Source organism: Crocodylus porosus, unplaced genomic scaffold (assembly GCF_001723895.1).
Source record: "Crocodylus porosus isolate Cpor-Errol unplaced genomic scaffold, CroPor_comp1, whole genome shotgun sequence".
Taxonomy (NCBI): domain Eukaryota; kingdom Metazoa; phylum Chordata; order Crocodylia; family Crocodylidae; genus Crocodylus; species Crocodylus porosus.
This window is the reverse complement of record NW_017728918.1, coordinates 50,253,838-50,272,755: the sequence shown is the minus strand read 5'-3', so window position 1 is coordinate 50,272,755 and position 18,918 is coordinate 50,253,838. Positions and strand designations below refer to the sequence as shown.

The window sequence follows — 18,918 nt, the reverse complement described above, 5'->3', positions numbered from 1 at the left end:
ATGTCTATGAAATCTATGAAATGATTTTGTATGAAAGCAAAATCTTATGGAAGTCATAACCATTAGTTCAAGATACTGAGAACTGTGTGAGAAACCAGTGAAAAAAAAACAGATACAAGAGGACAATGTAATTCAAATTGGCTTTGTTTTACACTATAAGAATAAGTAGTCTGTCAATGGTAAGGACTTACCTAAAAAGGAAAGCACTTAGGTAAGCAAGGATCAGGAAGATTATTGAAATACCTGAAGAAATTGTTTGGGACATATTAGATGGTGTTAAAACAGCCCGAGTATTTAAAATAAAATGATTTGATACTAAAATGTTATAGTTTAGAGAAATAATCAATAACATATAAATCTTAATATGTGCCTCTCTTAATACCCCTTCAGGGATGCAACTCCCTGTATTTTATTCATCTGGATCTTCTTGCCCTTAAAAAATGTCAGTATTAATACAAAGCTAAATTATCACAATTACTAACTGTGAAGCAAATAAAAACACTTGATCTTTTCTGACAAAATAATTTCATGCATATTTCTGTCTGCTTCTGCCAAAAACATAAAACACAGCATTTGATTGAAAAAAAATGATTTTTTTTCAGTCTTGTGGTTCAAAACTGGAAACTGGTTTTTGAGGTGTGATTCTCAGAAACAGACACTCAGAAATATTAACAGTTTGCAAAACAACAGGCTAAAACTCAAAGCTTTTCAAAATGTTAAGGTGGGGAGGAAGGTGAACAAGGAAAATAGTGACAATTATATATATTTGTATGTAATGTGTAGGAAACCATTGATCCTCCAGATCCTGTAAGACTTCTGGTCAGGTGCTTGATGAATTTATTTATAAGAAATCCGGTGACCACCACACCAAGATCTTTGATGCATATTCCTAGGCAAAAGTATGGAGGAGTGAAGGTAGCTCAAGACCTACCATCCCTGCTTTAGACCACCGAGACAGAATCCAAAGGCCAGACGGAGTTGAAAGGTTCAGTGCTTTGATGAAATAAAAACACAATAAACAGTTAATATTTCAGTTACAATCTCTTTTTGTTTATCCCTTGATGAAAAGCTTTTGGCAGAGATCGTGTATTTCCCATGTGGTCTACACTTGGAAGAGGACCAGTGATAGGCTCAGGCAATCTGCTCAATATCTGACACCCCCTACTGGTCATACCTTCCTGTCCACATGCCCTTGTCTCTCTTTACCTCCCATCCCTCACCTGTCATGACTTGATCTTTGAGACTTTTAACTGGATATGTCTCCAGAGGCTGAGGTAGACTCTTCCTATGTGTCCTTTGTAAGTATATGGTCCTCCAGACTTCTTTGTCTCAAACTCTACAGGGTGGATTTCCCCTTTAAGACAATCCCAGTGATGCCTTAAGGACAATAATCATGACTTCCAGCCATCCCCATAGTCACACCCATAATCACACCCATGCCTCGCAGATGTTACTCTGTTCACAATTTATTTTTCTTGTAGAGAGGCCTCAGCTCCCTTTATTCTAGCTGCAGACTTCCAGCCTTGGCCCACTGATTTGGGCCGTGCTCTCTCAACCCTCTCTGTGTCTCCAGTCTCCAGGTCCCTTGGCCCTGTCTTGTGCTTTGTCCCTGCCCACCAGCATCCCTGATTCAGGGCAAAACTGTTCTTGGTTCAGCTCAGCTCCCCTGGCATCTCTGACTCAGGCCAAGGCTGCTGACTTCCCATATGCCAGCCTCTGGCCTTTCAGCTGGGCTCAGCTTCCTGGGCCACCTAACTGTGCAGGGCTACTGCTGCCTGCCACTAAAGCATCTGGGCTATTGCCCCATGTAGTCCACCAGGTTCTTTGACCCTGGAAGGACATTATGCTGGGTGCCCCTGCAGCACCTCTGTGGCATCCAAACCATCCCTATCAGCCACACCTGGTCCACCAGTAGCATACAAACATTAGCATCCATATCAGAGAAATATCAGCAAATTTCTTCCACCAACTCCTTCCTGTTCTGGTTCAATATCCTACCCTAATAATTCATAATGTTAGGCTCACTTTTATGGGTGTCCATGAGCCTGCTTCTTGAAACCAGCTGCCCTGGAGACCACCTCTCCCTGCAGCATAGAAGCTGTGACTGTCCACTCTGGCTCACGCTCTGGGTTTATATGTCTTAAAGCCCTGCCCCCTTTCAGTCATAGGGCTCCCTGGCCACACATAGGAGTTGCCTCTTTTAATTAAGGGACAGGGTATGCTCCTGCTGCTCCAACCCCACACAGCCAAGCAGAGGCCTTGGAGGCCAATGACAGAACACCTAAGCTGTTTCAACATGACAGGAGCAAAAAAGAGTTTTTGCCAGACTTCAGATTTAAAGTGACTTCTTTTGTCCTTTGTTCTATTTGGCTATCTTGCTTGTAGAGAGAGTTGATGATTTAAATTAACTCAGCTTAACTAGGTACTTCAATCACAGGGAGAAAAAAAATAGCTCATGCCTGCTTCAACAGCAAGAAAATCATTTAAGTATTTAAATTGTTTAGTGTCTCTATTTTGGTCTGAAAAATACCAAAAAACTTTGGTCTGAAAAGTCCTTTGAGAAACCTAACGAGTTAGGTGTTCTCAGAGTTTGCCAACAACCTACAGAACCATTTAGTTTGGTGCAAAGCAGAACACCCAGTCTTACCTGATTGAAATACAGTGGTGATAGTGTCTATATTTACCCTGGAGTCAACTGGTGAGAGTACCCACCATGAAGTGGGAGACCCAGGTTCTGGACTCCATTAGTATAAGGAGATTCAAATCCATATCTATCATGTCCTACAAAATACAGTACGTCTTGTAACCCAGAGATGAAAAGAGTCCAGCATTCCTTCCCTTGACAGGTTTATTGCTTGTTTGTTTAGTTTTAATCCAACGACTGCTGAGTACAGATAGATAAAAAGACCTGGGAGCAGGTATCTGGGGCTAGAATTTTCTACTGTTATGATAACATTGCAAGATATGGCAATACCACCATTGCTGCATAGACTTCCGGGATTTTCTTTTCTTTGGCCTCTCAGTCCTCCACTCAGAAGTGGCAGTTGGATTCTACAGCCAAAACCCCATGACCAGATCTGAAAACCCATTATACCTGAAAGCATAATATTTGAAGCTAATAAGATGTTCAGTTAGCTTAGACTAACCTGCAAAGATTGAATCAATTCATCCTCAGGGTTTTTGACTGTCTGTACTTGGCCAATAGGTCCAAAAGTAGTATTTGATGCTCAGTTCATGATGTAACATTACATAACTGAGAGAATTTAACAGAAAACAATATCTAAGACTTGGGAATTAGAAATGTTGCTTAATATAATATGCAATGGTGCAGGTTTTTTGTAATAAAAAAAAAAAATTTTTATAGGTAATCATATCCATCTTATTTTTAAAATCACTTCCCAGTTCTGTCAACTCTATAACACCTTAGCTATATTATATACATATATAACTATATTTATATATCTGCACAATCACATTATATATTGATCCTGGATGTGACCATAAACTGCATCTGACTGCAGAGCCTGATGGGAATGTGGTGAAGCTACTTCTGGTGGGATAGCCCCTATAAAATACCACAGTGTTGCAACCTCCAAAGTAAGGTGAGTATAGGACACCTCAAAACCCTAGCCTCTATTGCCTTCTGGGTACTTTTTGGTTGGAAAGAGGCTAAAGGACATTACCCTGAATGAAATGTGCCCTTGCTGAGGTGTTAGGCGGTCAGTAACAGTTCTTAACTATTGCTCTGTACCAGAAGCTACATTCATCAAGGCACTGAACCTTTCAACTCCGTCTGGCCTTTGGATTCTGTCTCGGTGGTCTAAAGCAGGGATGGTAGGTCTTGGGCTACCTTCATTCCTCCATACTTTTGCTTAGGCATATGCATCAAAGATCTTGGTGTGGTGGTCACCGGATTTCTTATAAATAAATTCATCAAGCACCTGACCAGAAGTCTTACAGGATCTGGAGGATCAATGGTTTCCTACACATTACATACAAATATATATAATTGTCTCTAATTTTCCTTGTTCACCTTCCTCCCCACCTTAACATTTTGAAAAGCTTTGAGTTTTAGCCTGTTGCTTTGCAAACTGTTAATATTTCTGAGTGTCTGTTTCTGAGAATCACACCTCAAAAACCAGTTTTCAGTTTTGAACCACAAGATTGAAAAAAAATCATTTTTTTTTCAATCAAATGCTGTGTTTTATGTTTTTGGCAGAAGCAGACAGAAATATGCATGAAATTATTTTGTCAGAAAAGATCAAGTCTGAGAATAATGTCATGGTAGCCTTGGGACTCTATTCACAGCATATTTCCATTTCTCAAACCATTTCTTATTAAAAAAATGGAATATGACATGGCTGACAAATAATACCCATTTATTTCTCAATTTATTTTTTACCATTTGTCTTGTCTTTGTATTAGTCATTTGAGAAAAGTCCAAGTAGTAAAGGTCCTCTGAGTTTGTCACTACTTATAAGATAATTTTTCAGAAGACCAGAACTGGCCATTTTAAACAGGTTTCTAAATGCTATTCCTTATTTGCAGGCAGCAACACAAGTCATTTTCTCTTTGCTATTGATCAGACTAATATTTTTATTTGGAAGTTTACGAGGTTGTATTACCTTCAAATGATAGTTTTGTTTTTCCCACATAAAAAGTAGCAAGGTCAAAAATGAAAAGGTCTCCTCTAAATAATGTCTTGGTTAGCTATGAAATGTGAAAAAGACACCTTGTAAAGTATTCTGCTGGATAGCTACAACCCATCATTTACATGTGCTATTGATTTACAATTTAGATTCGAAGCCTGACTAATTTGCAGTACCAAAGGCAGCAAGTAGTTGCATTTAAATGTGCCTATTACTTTAGTACACAGGCTACTAGATATCATTATGGGAACAATACATTATAGCAAGATGCATATTTCCAAGCTTTCAATTAATGTGCCGCTTTACAAAATAGTTTCCTTAAAATAAAAATGGTTCTGTTTTGTAACTTAAATAAATGAACTGTGCTCAGAACACTATATATAAATTAGTTTTGGAGATACAATATATATTGTAAAATGTATTGAACGAATGCTAGTTAGCTACTGATAACATTTGCAACTGATTGTGTTAATTTACAATTATGAATTTGAACAGAAAAAAATTTAAAATGTTAAACAGGAGATAGGGTGTTTTTTGATACTCTTTTCCTCTTTTTCGTAGACCACATTAAATAATCTAGAAACTTGCAAGGGTTGGCATCTACTGTTTAAACTTGCAGCAATACATTTATCTGTATTTAATGCACTATAGAAAGGGCTGGCAACCTATGCTGATAGGTTGCATCAGGCCCATGGAGCCTTGGGATCAGGTCATGGTTCATAACTTTGGCAGCATTTGGCTGCAAGGGTTTGTCCCTGCATCATACCGTAGTCAGATGCCTGGAGATCCAGTGGAGAGGAAGCTCTGCCACTGGTGTACCAGTCAGGCTCTTGCTGTGTCAAACTGCAGCAGAGCAGTAGGGAGCAGTGGAGACAAGCAGTGGCAGTGGCTCAGTCCTAAATGCCCACCTTCTCCAACCCAATCTAGGTCATTTTGGCCCCCATTCCCACAGAAAAATGTTGCTGACTACCTGATTGGATCCTTGTTACTTTTGACAGTAATTGCTAGTTTAATTTCTTATATGCTGATTTGTTATAATGTATCACTAGTACAAGCAGTTCAGTTAAAAATATATATATGAACTGTGGTTACTATATGTTATCTAATACCAAAAATGAGTCATGACAGATGTGACAGCTGCAGAGAAGCTAAATGAGATGAGCATCACAACGTAGAGGAGTGAACAATGTGAACAAGCCTAGTGTCAGCTACTTGGAACAGGAGAGTCTAAAGAGTCAGAGCCCAAGAGGAGCTTTCAGGGCTCAGGGGCCTGGAGAGACTAAACAAAGAACAACAGAGTAATCTTTGGAGGGTGCTCTGGACTGTGTTGGCTGTATTCAGGACAAAGGGCTGCTTAACCTTTTGAAGGGAGGCAGAAAACCTCTCCCTGAGCGTCCTTTGCCCCAAGAAATGGTATTATTGAAGCAGAGCTGTCTGTTCGCTGCTTGGAACTTTAGATTGTGCTGAACTTTAGGAGCTTCATCCCCAACAGGAGATAAAGCTCTTTCAGAAGGGGAACTGGATGCCAGCTGCTTGAGTAATGATTTCCAAGGAGTGCGATGTAGTGAAAGCCCAGGGTGTCAGAGTAGGAAAGAACATGGGCTTCTCTTCAAGAGAAAAATAGAGGATATAAAGGCATCCGGTTTCTTATCGATAGATGACAGAGGACAACTAGACTGTCCTCTGTGTTGGCCACCCTACCCCTGCGGCTTTTGAGGACTCTCTCAGAGACCCAATAAGGCTGCAGTGATCCCGAGGAAGCACCCCACTAAAGAGCACCCTATGACACAATTAAATTAACCTAAAAATACTTTATCCTCAAGGTTCAGTGATTTCTTTTCAATGTTATATTTGCTCATGTTTCAGTGAAATATCATTGTGTGTCTTTCTGATGTTACTCTTAGGAAATATAGTTTACAAACATTATTTTAATTCCAACATTCTGGTGTATTTTAAAGGAAAAAATTAATATGGAATTTGAACTCCCCTGCTTACTGGGGATGCATATAATATTCTGTTGCTCTGTTTTCACAATGTTCTCAAAGAAGATTTGTCAGAATTAAAAAAAAAAAGTCTTGTAACATTAGTTCTAATTCAGACTTGCCCTGTGCTTACTTAATAAAAAGATGTTAGCATAGATGTACAGAAATTATACCCAACATAAAGTAAAGCAAGGTGACTCAGCTCTATGACTCTGCCTATTTTGTCTCAAAATTTGGAACAAATGAATGAGTCAGGCAGTTCCAGGATGAAAATGGAATTTTTTATAAGTAATATACTTGCATGAATTTGGTGATTTGTATTCTATTCTTGCCTTTACCACAAGGTTCCTGCGCAGGCAATTAAAATAATATTGCTCATTGCTTTATACTTCTATGTTAAACACCATTTTTTTTTTGCATGAGTGCTAATGTTGCTGAAATTTACTCTAAAATTTTCATTAAAAATTTGTTTTGAAGAAAAAAATAATTTACTTCAACAATTCAATACTTCCTCCCTTTTCCTCTTAATATATATGGTTACAAAAAATAGGATTGACTTTTACCTTGCCATTTACTGAAGTATGAATGCTTAGGTTCATTTAATTCAATGTGGGAAGGATCTGACTTTAACTAAATGATAGATTACAACAGTGGCCATCTGGTGGTATTTTGTAACCAAACCTAAGCTGGTGTTTGGTACACATATTGACACCATCCTAAATGATACATGCAGAATTATAGCAGGCTGCCTAAAACCCACTCCTGTTGCCTGCCTATATTCATTATCTGGCATATTGCCCCCTTACATCAGGAGGGAAGTAGCAAGCAACACTGACTGGCAGGTACAAGAGTCAGACGACTGTCACCCACTATATGGACATTAACCAGAGCACCATTGTCTCTTATCAAGAAATAGGACCTCTATCAAACCATTGACTACATCACCAGAATCAGACAGAAGTACCCTCTGGCAAAAAGAACAGGCAAAATTAGGTGGCAAAACTGTTCAATGGAGCCAAGGAGGAATTAGAGGCGTTAGCATCAGGTTCCAACTACAAATGGCATACATGGCAGAGCCTGAACAGATTGAGAGCGGGTGTCATCAGATACAACTTACTCCTGAAATCATGGGGCCTCTATGTGACTGACCAATGTGTTTGTTAGGAAAAGCAAACCAGGCATCATCTCCTGGGATGCCCTGTAGCACCACAATGCACCCCACAAGACCTGGCAACACCAGAAGCAGTGGCTTATGCAGAATATTGGGAGCAGACCATACGGAAAGGTTGGACTGGAGACATGAAGAAGCAAACCAAACCTAAGTGTTTCTATGTTGTATAATATGATTAATAAAATAACATATACAGTATTTATACTACTTTGGTTTGCTTTTAAGGTCCTTATGTTTTGCTCTGGGTTTAGGAAAAAGTGGGAATTTTAGAGCTGCATATGATCTTAAATTACAGAGCTCATAGCTAATAGAATTGGGAAGAGTGGGAAGGATATGAGTAGATTTGAGCCTAAGTTTAGTATTATGTTTACAGAGCTCAACATCAATTAACACAGAAGAGACTGCAGAGCGTCTTCAATGGGTGAGGAAGGCTGAGGTGAACTGGATTGAATAACTTACTCTATTCCCTTTAATAGGTTGCCATTACTTATTGGAGTTATTTAATATGTTATACACGTTTACTTTCTTTTTCTGTGTACTGCTTTTCAGTGAAGTCTCATTTCCCCAGCCCATTCACAGAAGCTGCTAGTCTGTAAGAAAGCTCAGTCTGAAATGTCAAACATAATGAATAAAGAAAAAAATCACAAAAGAGAAAGTTGGCCATAGACACTCCTCTGGGTCCTATTCTCACAGGTTTGGCATGTTCTTCTGATTCATCAGCTGAACCTTAGGTAAAGAAACATGTTGCCACCTTTTCTTTTGCTGTTTAGTGTCACTGGGGCACCATATACCAAAGAACAGTTCATGAAGAACAGCTTATTGTCAATTACTACAAAGTACCTGATATAACCCATCACATTATTCAACAAAACTACTGAACTCTACTTCAAAATTAATAAATTATACATTCTTAATATTAATGAACTGTAAATTCCTCAAGCCAAACCCTATTTTATGATCTTCAACCTCCCCTCCCACCCCCTACTGGCCAAGTAAAAATAACATAGAAGGGCTCAAGCCTCCACATTTCATTTACCCCAAAATTCAAAAGTCCCTTTTAAGGGTGGATCAATTAAACATAAAAAATGTGGTGACATGAAGAAATACCAAAATTCTACGGGGAAAAACCAAAAACACATAAAAGGCACAGCACAAGATCAGGCCAAAGAATTATGGCCAAAGATATATGGACTAAATCAAAATTCAGCAGTCTGGCAACTCACAGTTCATATGTTGTGATGGATATCATTAATGTAGGGATTCAGCTGAGCTGGGTTTCATTCAGAACTCTGCCTATGATTCTATGGCCTTAGTCAAACCACTTAACTTGTTGGTACTTGAGCTTCTCCATCTGTAAAAATCAGCTAATGCTACCCCAAGCACTTTTTGAAAAGCTTTTATATTTTCAGACCGATATAAATGGAAAGCATTGCTATAATAGTGCTATTATTTTTTTTAAATCTATCTACTGCTTTTAGACCAACATTGACATTTAGTGTAGTGTCAAACAAAACATTCCTCACATTTTGGGCAATAACAGTCATTTGAATTCCACTAGTTATTTTTTCATAACTGTTTTAATGAAATTTCTGATATAATGATACTCTTATGCAATTTGATTGTCACCATAATAGCTGACAGTCAATCTAATGTCAATGGTCATGCATGTTAGTGCTGTTACACCATGAATCTTTGATTATAATGGCACAGTTTGAGCAATATAATAGAGTCATTACAATATAAACTGAAATATACAGACTCAGCTCTTGAAAGGTTTATATGGGGAAGATATATGGACAATATAAAGATTGAGTTATAGACCTATAATTCCGTGTATATAGGAGCAATTTGTGGCATGACTGTGTTACTTCATAGTAGTGTATTTGGTATTATAATGAGGACAACATGTTAACAACTTCAAATGTTGGTGTGATGATGCAGTATATGTTAAAAATCATAACATGATTTAGTTTGTACAAGAGAAAGCAGTTGTTAGACAAGCTCCTGTCTTGATTGGCCCAGATTATTTCTAAAACTCTTAGGACTGTGAGAAGCTTCGGGTGGTGATTCAATTTGAAGGAGATTTGGCCCAATTTGGTGGCCGAATCGCTGAATCTGAATCAAGTCAGGAGACCAATTAAAAGGTCTGAATTGATTCAAAGCTCTCTGATTCTTTAGAAAAGATTAGAAGAGCTTTGGTGATTCAGGGAGTCCCCGGTGGCTGCAGCATGGAGCTGCAGCTGACTGTGAGCTGGTAAATACTAGGGGCAGTGGAGTGGGGACTGGAGGAGTAGGGAGGGGACCATGGTGGGACCCCTGCCAGCCCCCTCAACCTCTCTGACTCCCCCAGCCTCCCCATGGCTGCCTTGCCTTCTTCAGCTCAGTACTTTAAAAAAAAGCCACGGTATTCACCAGATGCTGCCAGGCAGGGGGAGCAATCCCCACTTCCTACCACACTGCATGGGGGGGCTCTGGCATGAGCTCCCTGACCACCCCCCCCCCACTCCTACAGCCTCCCCATGGGTGCCTCACCTGGGCCAGCTCCAGCCCTTAAAAAAAAACCCAACCAAATCAAGCCCCAGGACTCACTGCTCCTGGTACAGCCTCAGGGCTTTGGGAGGCTTGTGCAGAGCCCCTCATGTGGCATGAGACAATGGGGGGGGCATCAGGGGTTTCCCTCTCCCCTGCCAGCAGGAGTGGTCAGTCTGGGTTTTTTTTTCTTTTTTTTTTCTTAAAGGGCCAGAGCTGGCCTGGGCAGGGCACCCATGGGGAGCTGGGAGAGTGGGGGGGGGTCGGGGTCTCACGGAGAGCCCCCTCATGCAGTGGGAGGCAGCAGGGATCACACCCCACCCAGTAGCACCCACTGAGTTGGGGCTTTTGTTCCAAAGAGCGGGGAGCTGGGGTGGGCAGGGCAACCTTCCCCTGGCTGGGAGAGTGGATGGGGGATGGGCCTGGGCTGGCTGATTTGGAGATTTGGCAGCAGCTGAATGTCCAAATCAGATTCAGCTGGATCGAATCAGGACAGTGATTTGAATCACTGAATTGAATTACTGTCCCCCAAATCAGCTGAATCTGAATCTGAAATGAATAGTAGCCACTTCACACAGGTCTAAAAACTATGTAGACTCAGGGAGGATGCTCAGTTCTTACTTGCCATAACAGTGCACAATACTAGCTTTAGAATATGGAAACATATTAAAGCTAAAGGTGCATTGGGATCTAATGTGTGATTCACACGATTGCACTTGCAGCCATGATCCCCAAAGGTTTCATGCAGTTGATAGCTCCCAGCCATAGGGGAGACCCTGGTAAAAGCAACCATCTCCAGAAGTTTCTCAGCGAGAAACTCTAAACTCCTTGATTATCTTGACATCATTGATCACTAGGAGAGTCTCAGGAAATGAATCCATGAGGTGTGCTAAGAATCCCTAGACTTCTCCACAAAGAAACATCAGGACGGGTTCTATAAAAATGATAGAGCTCAATGACAGAAAAAGGAGAGCCTTCAAAGCTTGGCAGAATAACATCAGTTGCAAAAAGCAAGGCACTTATCACCACATTTTAGCCAAGACCCAGAGGAAAATTTGAAAGTGGAAGAACAAGTTGTGGGAAGACATGGCAAAAGAGATTTAAAAGTGTGCTTATAGTAATGGCATGCGTAGTTTCTTCAGAGCAACCAAAGCTATCTATTGGGCAAGCGCACAGGGAGCTGTCCCTCTGAGGTTCAAGGATGGAACACTCCTTAAAGACAGCTCCAACATCTACGCATGCTGGAACGAGTACCTTCAAGAGCTCCCGAAGTGAGATTTCAGTGTTGGAGACAATTTCATCAAAGTCATTCTACACAATCTATTCAGAATTATCTTTCATATCCACCAGTTTAACACAAAGCCTTGAAGAACATCAAAGCAAGCTTCTCTACTTTATAAGTATAGAGCAATCCTTGGAGGATGTGGAACATTTCCCCTACCTGGTTACTTACTTTCCCAAATAGTAAACATAGGGGACAATATTTAACACTGGATAAAAGCTGCCAATATTGCCTTTGGACATCTCTGAAATCATGTCTTTGCTGATCATTATATCAGAACTCAAACCAAACTTCTCATGTACCAGGCTCTCATCATCCCCACTTTTGTATAGGTGTCAAAGTTGGACAACATATGGGAAACACCTGAAAGTTTAGGTACTTTTCCATCAGCAACAAGTTCAGAAAAGTCTCCATATGAACTGGAAGGACTGAAGAACTAATACCAGTGTTCTGGTTCAAGACCATACCACCAGCATTGAAGCCATATTTATACAACACCAGCTGCATTGGGCAAAGCAAGCCATAACAATGCCTGACAACCTGCCCCGAGCAGGGGTCTTATACTCCCATATTAATGTCAATACCTGGAAGACTCAAACACTGAATCATCCCTGATGATATGGTGGTATACAACAGATCATCAATAATTTTGAGCAAACTCATCTCGCCGTGAGGGAGGAGAGACAAAAGAGAGAAAGTAAAAGAGCTGCGACCTGGCATCACCAGGATTTACTCCTCCCTCCTGGAATTATTTGCTAAGTCTGTAATCAAATGTGTGGATCTGGGATCAGCCTCCTCAGTCATCCAGTGATTCACTGATGACTTTCCCATTCACTGGAAGACTGTCATCCTCATATTAAGGGACTATCAACAACCTATAAAGCTAGTACATGAAGAAAGAGTGGGTTAAAGGTATAGAAAAGCCTGAGACTTGAATAGCTTTGTTGACACTTCAAAAAAAGTGGGGATTTTAGGTAACACCCAGGAGGAGAGAGAAATAAACATTACAATAGATTCAACAAGGACGAACAAGTTGGGTGTTCTCTGGGTAGGAATACAGTCTAGAAAGAGAAACCAAGGAACAGCTTTGGGGCTCTGGGTAGACTAAAGAAAGAAAACTGAGTTATTTTTTAAATGCTCAGTGCTGTGCAGCATGGACTCGGGACAGAGGGACTGCTTAATTCCTTGCAGGGAGTAGGACCTTTTTCCTCTGTGGCCTTTGCCAAAATAAACACCTTTACTGAAGAGACTGCTTTGCTGTTTGGAACTTCAGGTTGCACTTGTTCTCCCCAACAAGACATAAAGACTCTCTTTTAGGAGCTGGAGTAAAATCTAGCTTCTGTGGCAGAGCTGTAGAACAACTAGGGTGGATTAGGAACAAAAGGCCTGAATAGCAGAGTAGGAAGGAGCCAGGGTTCCTCCGCTGCTCTAGTAGATATACCTGGGCTTACTTTAAGGGCAGTTGCAGAGATCAGACAAAGCTGATCCCAAGCAGGCATCCCAGCTTGAGAAACATCATAAAATTTGTAAAGTTTTGTTAAAATTTTGCCTGAAAGGCATTTCTTAGGGGTGTTTTTCAAACCCTTCAAAACTCAGTGGAAAGGTCCCCCTTCACTTCCCTGGGCTTAGAACCTAGACAGAGAAAGTTGTGTTATGTGTAGAGCGACACTTCAATGTCAGTCATTGGGAAAACTGTCTTTGCATGTTTACAGCTTTTCCTGTATCATTTTAACAAGTTTTTGTATTTAACAAAATTATTATTTTATGCTGGAATGTTAAGATTCGGCATGTTTCAGTAAATGAACTTTCTTGTGTATCACTCTATATATTCTCTTTTCTCATGGGCATGGGTGAGTTATGCAGATAAGAATTACAATGAACTGCTTTCTTTGATGCATTTCAGTGTTGAAACCAATTACATGTTTTTCCTCATCTACTGATTGTTTTGAATAAATATGATCTCTGCAAGATTAATTTAAAATAACTATGTATTCAACATGGATCTGTTGGGTTTTTTTAACATTTAGAGATACTCCTTCACTTCCTGATAAAGCATTTTCAAACTTTTAAAATAGGCTACATTTCCCCGGTACATTTTGGTACTCATTTTTTGCATACAAGTACTCTGTGTGCATTAAAGTATAATTAAACGTGTTATATTACCTAAGGGAAAATATTGCCTGTTAAGGCTGAGGGATAAAAATGCTAGGAGGTTACAAGTTCCATTTAGATGGCATCCACCAGGGTCTTTGTTGTCATTGATCCTGACATTCATGCAATGTAGTAGAGCTCACTGATCCGTACTCTTATCATCTATCTTTCAGGATTTGAAGGTGCTTACTGTGAAATTGACACTGATGAGTGCATTTCCCATCCATGCTGGAACCATGGTCTCTGTGTAGATGGGGTTAATAGTTACAGGTGAGAACTTTGAATACGGAAGCTATGTATTATGAGACAGAGACATTATAATATTAATGTTGATACTCTAATTATTTTTTCCTCTCTGTTTTTGTTCCATGACTTTGTCTGAATTGTTTGCTTGTTTGTTTGATCAATTTGATCCATTATACTTTCATAATACTCCCTGATTTCCTTAAACTAAAACCAAATGCATTTTTATGATGACAGTCATTCTAATAGCATTTTGGGGAAAACTATTTTTAAAAAAACCCAAAACATTGTTGCTTTCATAATTATAATAAATGGAAAAGTTTGTCACATTCAGCCAGTGCCACTTTATTTGCCAGATGTTCCTGTCAACATGGCTTTTCTGGGTCACAGTGTGAAGTGGACATTAATGAATGTTCATCAAGACCCTGCAAAAACAATGCAACCTGCCTAGATCTTATAAACAGGTTAGTAACTAAAGCTTCATGAAAACCAGTTACAAATTTATTTGTGTATAAAATCAGCCCACTAACTTTGATAGTACTTGCAATGTTCATTAGTGACAAATATATGTGAAAAGTCATATTCTTCTTCATATGAATATTTGCAGAAAACACAGCAATGGAGCTATTTACAAGGATTGTCATTGCAGAAAGACTTATTCATATTGTTTGACTCTTTTTAGCATTTACCATGGGCAGCTGGTCGGGGGTCCCCCTGCGGCTGATCTTGACAATGGGGGGGGTGGGGGAAGTGATCATGCCAACCTAGAAGGACAGGCAGAGCTCCCAGAAGTACCAGTGATACTTCTCCTAATGCCCCCACTCCCCAGCTAGTGCTTGCAGGGGGGGATACCGGCACTCCTGCTGGGCACCCATGTGCGCCCCCTACACATTGCCACTGGTATTTCTATAATATATTCATATACAATTTTAAGTAATAACCCATTTTATAAAAAAAAGATCACCACTGCATAAGCAAGGGACATTTAAGTGCCCATTTATTACAGGAATAGAGAATTTCTGCACAGAAATAAAACCCTAAATCATCTGATCAAAGAACAGAAACAATGTGAGTTACTTATTTGTGCTGTTTAGCTGGCCTACTGCTAAATCTCAAACAGTGAATACTAATAGCATCCATTTCTTGTTAATCAATAGGCTATATTTGTTCAGAGAAACTATTTTCTTAAACAGTTGGAAATAAGCATCAGATTGTTAAGAATCCTACCCTGTGTGTAGGTAATTCTCAGTGAAAATGGATACATGATTCTGCTGTCAAATAAATTATTCAGTTATTAGTTTGGCCATTTAGTAATTACCATTTGTGGCCAGATTTTGCCTATACTAAAATAAGATTAGGCATATCCAACTGTGTCAGTTGCTTACAACTGAATTCTGCCAAATTTGGTAGCAGAAGAAAAGAGGGTGAGGGCAAGTGGTAGTGATGTTGTCCTTTTTGTGCTCTGGACCAGCACGAAAGTGACAACTCTAGCAGGAGCCATACTGAGAAGCCACTGAACTCAGAGTTCATTGTGCGTGAAGTACACATTTGAAGAAGTGTGAAACCCTCTGAACCCCACCTGGATTCATCCCTGCTTATACCTGATGGTCTATGTGAGGATATGAAGTTGGCTTTGGTGCAGCTTGTCCATAGTTTAGAATCAGGAATATTAGCCGTCAGGTACAACGATTGAACTGAAATCCTGTTATTCTCTACCTTCACATAATCAGCTTTTCTTTGTAAATGTGTGTTGTGTTTAGGTTTAAGACATTGTAGTTATCAATACACATACACACACACGCAACTTTAGTCATTCTTTCTTTCTTTTTAGTTTGCACTGAACTTACTGAGCACAGTTTTTCTACTAATTTAAAAAAAAACCTGTGAATCACACTATTTACTTCAGAGACATGGAAATGAGTGAAGTCTGTTGATTATTTTAACATGGTTGGTGATAAGGAATCAAAGCTAAAAAAACAACCATATGGAAAGCTTTGCAGTGCTTCAGTAGATCATATTGTTTGTTTCTATTGATTTCTCTTTATCTTTTTCTCCTTTCCCTGAGATTCTCCTGTAATTGCACACCTGGATACTATGGGTCACTCTGTGAACTGGATATAGACGAGTGTGAAGTTTTGCCTTGCTTACATGGAGGAAGCTGCTTAAACAAGCTTGGAGGCTACCTGTGTCTTTGCCTCCCTGGATTCACAGGTATAATTCATTCCCTGAATGTGAACCTGTTTTCACAAGGAAGGTGGTTATCACCTCTGTTCTGCATTTTTGAATTGTTGCATAAGCAAAGACATTCATCTATGCCTAGGGGAGTGCAGGAGATCACCTGTTTATTAGGGGACAAATCCAAATTAATTCAAATGGAACTTTGAGTCAAGTCTATTTACATTATTTTTGATTTATGATTTCTCAAATCATCCAGATATTTAACTAATGCACATTAGAAGAAAGGTCATACAGCACAAAAGAAAAAGCAATGGCTTCTTAATTCAGCCAAAAAAATATATTGCAGGTGGAGAGTAAATTTTATAGACAGATTGAAATATTCTTTTGCTAAAATGGATAGGTTTTATCCGTTTTTGTATCTATAATAGTTGAACATAAATCTTGATCATGGGAAATATAGCATATTGCCACCAAAACCCCAAAATTAATTTGTCTTTAGGATCTTCAAACTATTGAGACTTTGAATTCATTAATCTAGATGGTTGGTATCATTGCCTTTAGTATTGAGCTTTAAGGTTATACAGGAGTAATGGTGAATTATCTAACAGGTGGTTTTGTAGTTTCATAGTTTCTACGGTCAGAAGGGACCTGAGCAGATCATCAAGTCTGACCCCCTGCCATGGCAGGAAAGAGTACTGGGGTCAAACGACCCCAGCAAGGTCTACATCTAGCCTCCTCTTAAAAAACCCCAGGGTAGGAACCAGCACCACTTTTCTTGGAAGTTGGTTCCAGACCCTAGCCGCCCTGACCGAGAAGTAGCACCTCCTGATATCTAACCTAAACCTACCCTCTGCCAGCTTGTGACCGTTATTCCTGGTCACTCCTGGCGGTGCTCGGGGGAACAGTGACTCCCCCAATGCCTGCTGGTCCCCTCTGACTAGTTTGTAACAGGCCACAAGATCCCCCCTCAGCCTTCTCTTTTGGAGGCGGAACAGGTTCAGGTCCCATAGCCTCTCCTCGTAGGGCCTGCCCTGCTGCCCCTGATCATACGAGTGGCCCTCCTCTGGACCCTCTCCATGCTGTTGACATGCCTTTTGAAGTGTGGCGCCCAGAACTGGACGCAGTACTCCAGCTGCGGCCTGACCAGTGTCACATAGAGGGGGAGGATCGCCTCTTTGGACCTGCTTAAGATGCATCTGTGGATGCATGACAAGGTGCGGTTGGCCTTCCTGACTGTGCCCCCACACTGCCGGCCCATGTTCATCTTGGCATCAGTGATGACTCCAAGATCCTTTTCTGCCTCTGCACTGGTGAGAAGGGAATTCCCCAGCCTGTAGGTATAGTGCTGGTTGTTCCTCCCCAGGTGCATCACTTTGCACTTGTCAGTGTTGAATCCCATCCTATTCTTGTCCGCCCACCCCTGTAACCTGTCTAGGTCTGATTGGTGCTGTACTGAAATATTTCTAAAATCACTTTGGTATTCTTTTAACTATTCTGCATATATCAGCATGAGTAATATGAATGCTTACTACTTTGGCAGAATTTAATGTCAAAATATTTTGTGTAAACATTAAAAAATCAGAATGTTTCTTTGTTAAAAATATATCACATTGTTAGAAGCCCTAACTGGGCAGCATATGAGGTTACCAGTGTGAAATACTAAAATTAAGGGATCATTTCCATTAGGTCTCTAGAACAAGTCGTATTTTATATTTAAGATTGTCCACTTACAGGCATAGTCAAGAGGCTGTAAATTGTATTTAAAAGACTGGAGATAGATTAGGTAATGGGGGATAGGTTGGAGAATTTTCTTGTACCTGAAACTGGGACATATTTTGAGGAAATGAGCATCCTTCTGATATTACTCATATTTGTAGGAAGATGTGCTCTGGAGAATATTTTGTTGACATCTTTAATGACAGGGCAAAGAGAACAATTACAGTGGTACTTGTTAGGGCTGTGCAAAATTCCACTGGCTGTTTCATTTCAATGCTGTTTCAATTCATTTCAAGCTTGAAACAGTAAAATTAAAATGAAACAAAGGCTTTTGAAACAGCCTCGAAAAAAAATGAGGGCAGTTGAAACATTTTGAAAGTTTTGAAATGTTTCGAGTTTTGAAGCTGAAACTGGGCTTGCTTGCAGGGAAGCAGAAAGTAAGGAGAGGGAAAGGGAAGAGGAGGGAAGGTGGGGAAGGACTGCTCTCACAAAGACTGTGTAGCTGGCCAGTGACTGTGATCCTCCCCTGAGGTCCCTTCCAATCCCAGTGCTCTGGGTGAGGGATGGAAAAACAGCATAAAAGACAACATTGTTTGAACTGGCCTGATTTCTGCTTTGGGGCCTGATAGTTACTAAGCTATCTTCCAACAGCTCAGGAGCATTACACAACAAAGGCTACTACTAGCATGGATTTGAAGGATTTCCTACATGCTAGCCTTGCAAGTGGGATTCCAAAATACCTTTCACTTTCTTCTAGACCTTTTTATTTTATTATTATATTCATCAGTGTGGTGGAAAGGCAGCTGGCAGTCTTCAGGGAGAGGCAGAAAGGGAGTAGAGGGAGAGGTGCAAGTTCCCTCCTGAGAGACAGCATCTTTTCTACAACTAGCAGGGATGAGACTTCCAGAAGTGGCAAGGAGAGGGAAGCAGTGCCAGTGCCACTGCCTCTGCCTGAGACTGCATCCTCTCCAAGGATGCACCAGCCATAACCCACTTCCCCCACCAGTACCAACATGA

General features: G+C 40.3%; 1 protein-coding gene across 1 annotated transcript in view; it reads left to right on the top strand.

Annotated features, from left to right (window-relative positions):
- LOC109311767 (protein eyes shut homolog) overlaps positions 1 to 16,473 on the top strand; it is a 144,259-nt gene extending 127,786 nt beyond the window's left edge. The window contains exons 5-7 of the mRNA XM_019537598.1: positions 13,938 to 14,034; positions 14,364 to 14,471; positions 16,073 to 16,473. Of these exons, the coding sequence (XP_019393143.1) occupies positions 13,938 to 14,034; positions 14,364 to 14,471; positions 16,073 to 16,391 (524 nt within the window). The 3' untranslated portion in view covers positions 16,392 to 16,473. The remainder of the gene's footprint in view (positions 1 to 13,937; positions 14,035 to 14,363; positions 14,472 to 16,072) is intronic.
- The last annotated feature ends 2,445 nt before the right edge of the window (positions 16,474 to 18,918 follow it).